Source organism: Arachis ipaensis, chromosome B01, assembly GCF_000816755.2.
Source record: "Arachis ipaensis cultivar K30076 chromosome B01, Araip1.1, whole genome shotgun sequence".
NCBI classification, from domain to species: domain Eukaryota; kingdom Viridiplantae; phylum Streptophyta; class Magnoliopsida; order Fabales; family Fabaceae; genus Arachis; species Arachis ipaensis.
This window is the reverse complement of record NC_029785.2, coordinates 41,649,547-41,656,953: the sequence shown is the minus strand read 5'-3', so window position 1 is coordinate 41,656,953 and position 7,407 is coordinate 41,649,547. Positions and strand designations below refer to the sequence as shown.

At 31.4% G+C, this 7,407-nt stretch overlaps 1 protein-coding gene across 3 annotated transcripts; it reads right to left on the bottom strand.

Annotated features, from left to right (window-relative positions):
• LOC107629515 (ubiquitin carboxyl-terminal hydrolase 3) lies at positions 1,860 to 5,385 on the bottom strand. Of its 3 annotated transcripts, none has more exons than XM_016332329.2 (9): positions 5,224 to 5,385; positions 5,010 to 5,141; positions 4,854 to 4,892; positions 4,584 to 4,689; positions 4,422 to 4,480; positions 4,220 to 4,294; positions 3,452 to 3,500; positions 3,114 to 3,190; positions 1,860 to 2,548 (listed from the first exon to the last, which is right to left on the bottom strand). In XM_016332329.2, the coding sequence occupies exons 1-9, from the start codon at positions 5,296 to 5,298 to the stop codon at positions 2,447 to 2,449; spliced, it is 714 nt and encodes a 237-aa protein (XP_016187815.1). In that variant the 5' UTR covers positions 5,299 to 5,385; the 3' UTR covers positions 1,860 to 2,446. The 3 variants fall into 3 exon arrangements, with proteins under 3 accessions (XP_016187815.1, XP_016187823.1, XP_020976256.1); XM_016332337.2 differs by having other exon boundaries at positions 1,861 to 2,548; positions 4,220 to 4,311; XM_021120597.1 differs by lacking the exons at positions 1,860 to 2,548; positions 3,114 to 3,190; positions 3,452 to 3,500 and adding an exon at positions 3,596 to 3,879.

The following is a 7,407-nucleotide window of genomic DNA, read 5'->3' as shown; positions in this document are numbered from 1 at the left end:
CTCGACGATGTTATTGTTACCTTTTTAGGCATTTCGTGTCTATCCTTACAAGTATTGACATGTCTTAGAAGTTATAAAAAAAAACAGATTATCCCTTTCACGCTCATGTCACGGCGTGGTACTATAGAACTGAAAATCCATGATCCCAATTGCTACAGGAATTCCGTTTAGTTGACCTGTTCCAGAGCAACTAGAAAGAGATTCTTTAACCAGAAAGAATTCAGTTCAGATGTAGGATACCTATCCAGAAGTTTTCGCAACTCAATCAAGCCGTACATACGACTTTCATCAAATACGGCTTTCTACAGAATTCTATATGTATCCATATGTATCTATGAGATCGAGTATGAAAAAAGTCCTCTTTATTGAAAAAAAAATTGTAAGAAAAAGACCTTTCCCTTCGTTAGAAATTCTAAAAAGTCTATTCTAAAAAAGAGTCGTAAAGTAATAAAAAAAGGGGTTAAAATCTACACATTAATTTATTTTTGCGATCTTTTGTGAAATAGACCGATTTTATATCACCCTCTATATATATATATATATATAATGTGCTAGTGTAAATGTCAAACTATAAACTTTTCACCTATATAAAAAATCTACAACCACTAAGTTAAGATCTTCATTTAGAAATTTAACACTTCTATTCAAATAAAAGTCAAATCTATTTAACAATATATAAATACTAAATTACAATTCCAATATCTCATTTGAGTATTGAATATTACATTTTTTTATGACCCACAAATAAGATTGGATACCCACAAATTGAGAGCAGATAAAGTTAGAGTTAGAACTTTATAAACCTGCGGATAAAGTAGGATTAACTTTTAGTGAAAAAATCAACCCGCAGTTAAGGTTAGAACTAGATTTACCCTAGCCATTGCCACCCGTATACAACACTAGCTCACTTTTACCGAAAATAGGACTAACCTTGAGAAAACTAACAACACATGTCAACCAATGGACAGTTTCTTCATACGAAGATGCACATATCATCTTCATAGTAGAGTGCACCACTATCCAAACTCTAAAATATTTAGATTACATGTAGATTCAAGAATGTGTAGTTAAGTTTCTCAAGAATTAGTTTCCACCTTGAGCCCTTTTCTTTTAGATATTCTTGCATGAGAACATACAATTGTTCACCTAACCAATTTTGTTCTGCACTTCCTGTTATATTTGTGTTATTGTAGTTAGAAACTAACTGTTGATATAGAACTTAGTTATACTTAGGCCAGCTATCATAGGCTTTAGAATTAGTTAGTAACTAACCCTTCCATATATAAAGTGTGTGTTTGGATTTCATTTTGTAAACGGGAGTTTGCATAAAATTGATTTTGTAAACTTGATTTTGATGAAAAGTAAGTTTGTGTTAAAGTGATTTATGTTTGGTAATCTTTATATCAAAATGGATTATAGTAAAATAAATATTGTTTAGATTACACTACTCAAAATTACTTTTAGATAAAAAATTACTAAAATAGACATCAAGTTAAATAATTTTTTTATATTATTTTATCATTTTAATTTAGATATTTAAATAAATATTATTAATTAATTTTATAATAAAATTAATATTTACTTATTAAAATAAAAATAATATATAAAAATTGACAAAATATATTTTTATATCAAAATATACTTTATTATATTAAAAATATATCAAAATATACTTTATTAAATTATAGACTACAAGCAAGGAAGTAAAGGATAGAATTGATAAAACAAAATAAATTCAATCCTAACGTAATTATCTAAACGTAGAAGCTACAATTTCTAACTTCTTATAAACGCACGTTAAGAACGTAAAATCACGTTGGCATTTAAAGAAAAAAAAAAAGCATCCGAACAAAAAAGGAAGCGTTTAATGCACTCAAACGTGCTTCTCTTCCTTCTAACGCAAAACCAAACATAGTCAAAGTAGTTGTAGCTTAATAAAGGTGAGATTCACCATAGTAACTTTATGCTGAAGCAATCTAAATTCTTTGATTTAAAGAGCTCTCTCACACACAATGTGTTCTAGTTCTCCCTTGCTACACTCAACTTAAGCTCGAACCGCCATTTTCCACACATAATTTGCATGAAGTGTCCCTATATGAAGTTACAATATATAGGCTGTTACTGGTTGACAATCACAAATACATTGAAGAAGTGAGGTTAGCAGTTATGGTTGAGCTGGAGGTCCATGATTCTTGGAGGTCGTCTACACGTGCCACATAACGAGATCAATTTTGGAGAGGAATCATTTAAAGCAGCCAAAGCCAAGCTTCAGTCAAAGTGGTTGGAGAGTATTAACTAGAGAGACTAGGCTTGGTAGATCACTCAAATGAAAAATAAAAATCTCGGCGCACGCAAGCCAAGTGAACAAGGAGCTGCATAGGGATCATACTGCAAATAACTTTAAAAAATGCTTCATTACGAACCCAAAAATCCCAAATTGACAGCCTCAATTTTGTCCATCTGCGGATTTCTTTGATATTGCAATGACATTGAAGTTCAAGGATTCTGGATTTTTCTGGATCATGCTTTGGATGACTTTAGCTGCATCCTGTTGTAATTTTATTTTTTTTTATATAATGTTAGATATTGTGTAAAAATCAAGCAAGCAATGCAGATATGTAAGAACTAAAGGTAACAAACTTCGCAAGTTAAGACATGATTAAATAAGAAAATGGACTCGGCACAAACACTCCAACTTTATAGGGAAGAAAAATAATTACACAGGGACAAAGAAATCAGCATTTTACAAGCATGTATGTGCTGAACGAACACTGAGCAACAATGTATAGAAAGAATGTTGGCTTCCTAGAAAATATTGCCAAAGGGACGATGCTATTGGAGGCTTCCCTTGAAAGATTTCGAAACTCAAATTTGAAGCACAAACCAAAACATTTCTCCTATAACATGGATTCCTAAAACAAGGTGAAAAAGCATAAACAACTTCCCCGCAATAGAAACATCAACAAAATGTTTTTCATGCAGTGTTTAACTCGGTCTTATTCCTTTTCCATTATACGAACTTGCAAACTGAATCAGGTCCTTTTTTCAGAATGCATGTCTTTAAGGAACAATACAGTTATTGCCTGTACAATTTCACATGCATAGATTCTTACCTTCAACAATGTACTTGGTGAGGATGGGCCATGAGATATTGGTCCCGACTTTCTTCCATCAAGCTCATAGAGTTCACCTGCATATGAAACAATTATACAGAAATCAATAAACCAAAATGCAGGAAAATGCAAAAGGAACGAAAGAAAAAAAAAAAAAAAAACCTAATTTACGTAGGATCAGAATTGCTCTGAGACAGGACCCATACTGGCTGCCTCCCATAATTTAAATACAATCACGCTTGCTGTTAACTTGCAATTTACCATTGTATCTTCATACTGTTTTGAATTTAACAAATACAGCAGAAGAAAGTAATAAATCAACTAGACAAAGAATTTACCGTCCACGCAAACAAAGCAGATGAAATGAGTGTCCACATTGTCTGATGCCTGCAGTACAAATTTTTTAAACGCAACAACAATGGTGAGATGGAGTAATAAAATAATTGAAATAAACCCCCTTTTATTGGGGATGTTGGCGTGAGCAACTGTATTATCAAAGAATCATACTGTCAATTCCACCCATGGCAGTAAAACATCATGGGGTGGTTGAATGGAAATTATATTATCAAAGATCAATCCACATTTCTAGCATACACATTACCTTCAAACCAAAATAAACTCAACTTCACGGTTCACTAGTTTTTCATTTTTTTTAATTCTTATTTTATTTTTTTTGTTTTAAGGATTCAAGGGCTTCAAATTCTCTACTAGAATCTACAGCTTCTCTGAAATTAACGCAGAGTATAACAAGGATCTTTAGTACTTCCTATAGTGAGAACAAAAAGCACTTATCAGAAATCCTAGAGAAGTAGATTCTACGTTTTGACCTACTCATTGATAACTTCAGTATGTGAAAAAGTTCCATTTATCATACACCATCCCGTATGCCGTCCAAATCAGGTAATTTGTATCCACTGTGCTCCATTGCATAAACAACGTTTCATTGCAAGATGCATTAACTATTTCTTCATAGAATACAAAATGCAGAATCTTTTGATGAGACAGCGTAGGTGGTCCTTATCTTATTAAATATGCGTCACTAATTTATCAATATCATACTCCACATTAACCATGACCCGTGTATTATCAATTTAATGAAAAACTACCTCTGTATCACCAGCACTTGCTGCCACTGAATGAGCAACTTCCATCTCTCTGTCATTCTCGAGAAATACACCACGCTGAAACACATAAATGTCCGAAAATGGCAAATGAGCATTATATTTCGATAACCATTAGTGTCAATCTCTATTATTTGTGCAATTTGAGAAAGAAAGAAAGGAAGCATTGGCAGGAAGAAATAATAACCTGCATTGGGTCCATGCTTGCAGTAGTTTTGAAGAACTTGTCAAAGAACGACTCCTCAACTAGCATACAACAAAATCAACAGAAAACAAATGAGAAAGAACAGTAGATCAATGCACCAATAATCCTATAACTAGGCAACTACTGTGAACGAAGTAAGCTTACCAAGCTTGATCTCAGAAGTTATGTTTCCAAGAGCATGAAGAAGCCCTATTGTACCACAAGCATTACCCACAGTTTGCTTCATAAAATACACTTTATTGCTATTTTCCTACACCGGAACAGCAGCTACATAATCAGTGACCTAATATATCATACATTTACATTCTAACCAATATTCAGATTCTTTGGTTCCATTATCCAATTTTGCGAAAAGAAATTCTCAAAGAACAGAAGGAAAAAGGAATAATCACACCAAGAGATATGTCCACTTACCCTTTTTTTATTTTCCTGTTGCAACCTCTCTTCTTCGGTCTGATAAAATGAGAAGCAGCAAAAATGAACAAGATTATAGTATAGAATCCCTTTTTTTAACTTAATGGCACAGAATTCAGCTCAAATAATGTTTTTTGAAAGAAAAAAAAAGTGAACCTTAGAGGTGAGTGGATAAAGGAAAAGGACGGCAAGAACAGGGCTGGGAACCATTTGAAGAAGGTCATCGTCTAAGCCATAAACATCGCAGGATTCAGCTTCGTCTGGTGGAAGCCCAAGACCCCATAGGAACTGAAATTCATGCAATTAACTCAAACTTTTTCCTCTTTTGAAGAAGAAACACAGAGAGAGAGAACAGATTAGCTGAGGTAACCTGATTGATCACGTCAGGATTAGCTTCAAGAGGAAGCCACCTCTTGGCAGAGGGTCTTTCGTCCAAGGTAGCCATTTCTTGCTTTCCTTTCCAGGAGAAAGACACGCACTATATATACTAACTCAAGTTCAATAACCCTTATTGGGCCTAGGGAGTGTGGGTTTGGGTGGGTTTTGGGTTTGGATCCTTCAGGTGTGGGCCGGGTTTGCCCGTTTCTCACCATGTCCAAAAAAAAAAAAGACTCCAACGAAGAAGTTGGTAAAAACTAAAAAGTAAGAAATCGAGATTCGAGACTCTAATTATCTTTAAATCAATATAGTAAAATTTATGCATAATTTTGGGCCTCGATTCAATGCTCCTATATGTTCTAGAGCACTGAAAAGTGAAAACTTCGTATGAAAAGTTCGCATCGAATTCGATGGTTGCAAGAACGTTTGGACTATTAAATAGTTTCATAATAAAATATATTTTTTAAATTTTTTTAATAACTGTTAAATAGTCTTTATTTAATTTTAAAGACAAATTACAATAATAAGTCAATGGGAGCAAAATTTTACAAGAATAAGTCAAAATAAAAACTGCTTCGTGAATCCACTAATGCACGTTTATATGTAGTTCGAACCAGCTAAATTCGAATTCCATTTCTATATACACAAACACACGCACACACTAATTCAAACTAGCTGGGCTCGAATTATACACGAACACACACTAATTCGAATCAGCTGGGTTCGAACAGTAATTCATGGTATAATTCGAATTATGTTGTTAAAAAATTAATAATTTATTAAAAAATTTATTAAAAAAACTAAAAAGTAAGAAATCGAGATTCGAGACTCTAATTATCTTTAAATCAATATAGTAAAATTTATGCATAATTTTGGCCTCGATTCAATGCTCCTATATGTTCTAGAGCACTGAAAAATGAAAACTTCGTATGAAAAGTTCGCATCGAATTCGATGGTTCCAGAACGTTTGGATCATTAAATAGTTTTATAATAAAATATATTTTTTAAATTTTTTTAATAACTGTTAAATAGTCTTTATTTAATTTTAAGGGCAAATTACAATAATAAGCCAATGAGAGCAAAATTTTACAGGAATAAGCCAAAACAAAAACTGCTTCATGAATCCAACAATGCACGTTTATATGTAGTTCGAACCAGCTAAATTCGAATTCTATTTCTACATACACAAACACACGCACACACTAATTCGAACCAGCTGGGCTCGAATTATACACAAACACACGCACACACTAATTCTAATCAGCTGGGCTCGAATTATACACAAACACACGCACACACTAATTAAAATATTAACGAGCTATCAATTCGAATTCTATACAATACTTTTCTGTCCATTTTTAATAGCTCATGAATATTTTTTAATAAAATTTTTTAAATTATACTACAAAAAATATTTTATCTTATGCAAAACAATTTTAAAAAAATGGCTTAAAAAATGTTAGGAGTACTATAAAAATTTGTAATGTTATAATAACTTGGGTAAATACATGCATGTACTCAAATTTTAAATAAAATACTTTACATAGTCAATAATAATTTAGAAATGAAAGAAAATATTTTATTCCATACAAAATAATTAAAAGATATATTTTATTCTATATAAAATAATTTTAAAAAATGGCTTAAAAGATGTTATGAGTACTATAAAAGTTTGTAATATTCCAGTGATTTAGGTAAATACATGATAAAAATATTTTTTCTTTAATTTCTAAATTATTAGTGACTATGTAGAATATTTCTTTAATGTCCTAAGTCATTAGGACATTACAAATTTTTATAATACTTCTAACATCTTTTAAGCCATTTTTTAAATTATTTTGCATAGAATAAAATATTTTTTTGTGGTATAATTTAAATAAATTTATTAAAAAATATTCATGATAATTTTTTAATAAAATTATTTAAATTATATGGTGAGATATTACATTATTCGAATTACGCATGGGAAGTTCGAATCACTAATTCAAATTATATGGTGAGCAATTCGAATTCTATATAATACTCTTCTGCCCATTCTTGATAGTTCATGAATATTTTTTAATAAATTTATTTAAATTATACCACAAAAAAATATTTTATTCTATGCAAAATAATTTTAAAAAAGGCTTAAAATATGTTAGGAGTACTATAAAAATTTGTAATATCCCAATGACTT

Coding starts and splice junctions, on each gene's coding strand:
- LOC107629515 (XM_016332329.2), bottom strand. CDS start 5,298: ATGGCTACCTTGGACGAAAGACCCTCTGCCAAGAGGTGGCTTCCTCTT. Junction 5,142..5,223: donor ATCCTGACGTGATCAATCAG/GTTACCTCAGCT, acceptor CATGAATTTCAG/TTCCTATGGGGTCTTGGGCT. Junction 4,690..4,853: donor AACAGGAAAATAAAAAAAGG/GTAAGTGGACAT, acceptor GTTCCGGTGTAG/GAAAATAGCAATAAAGTGTA.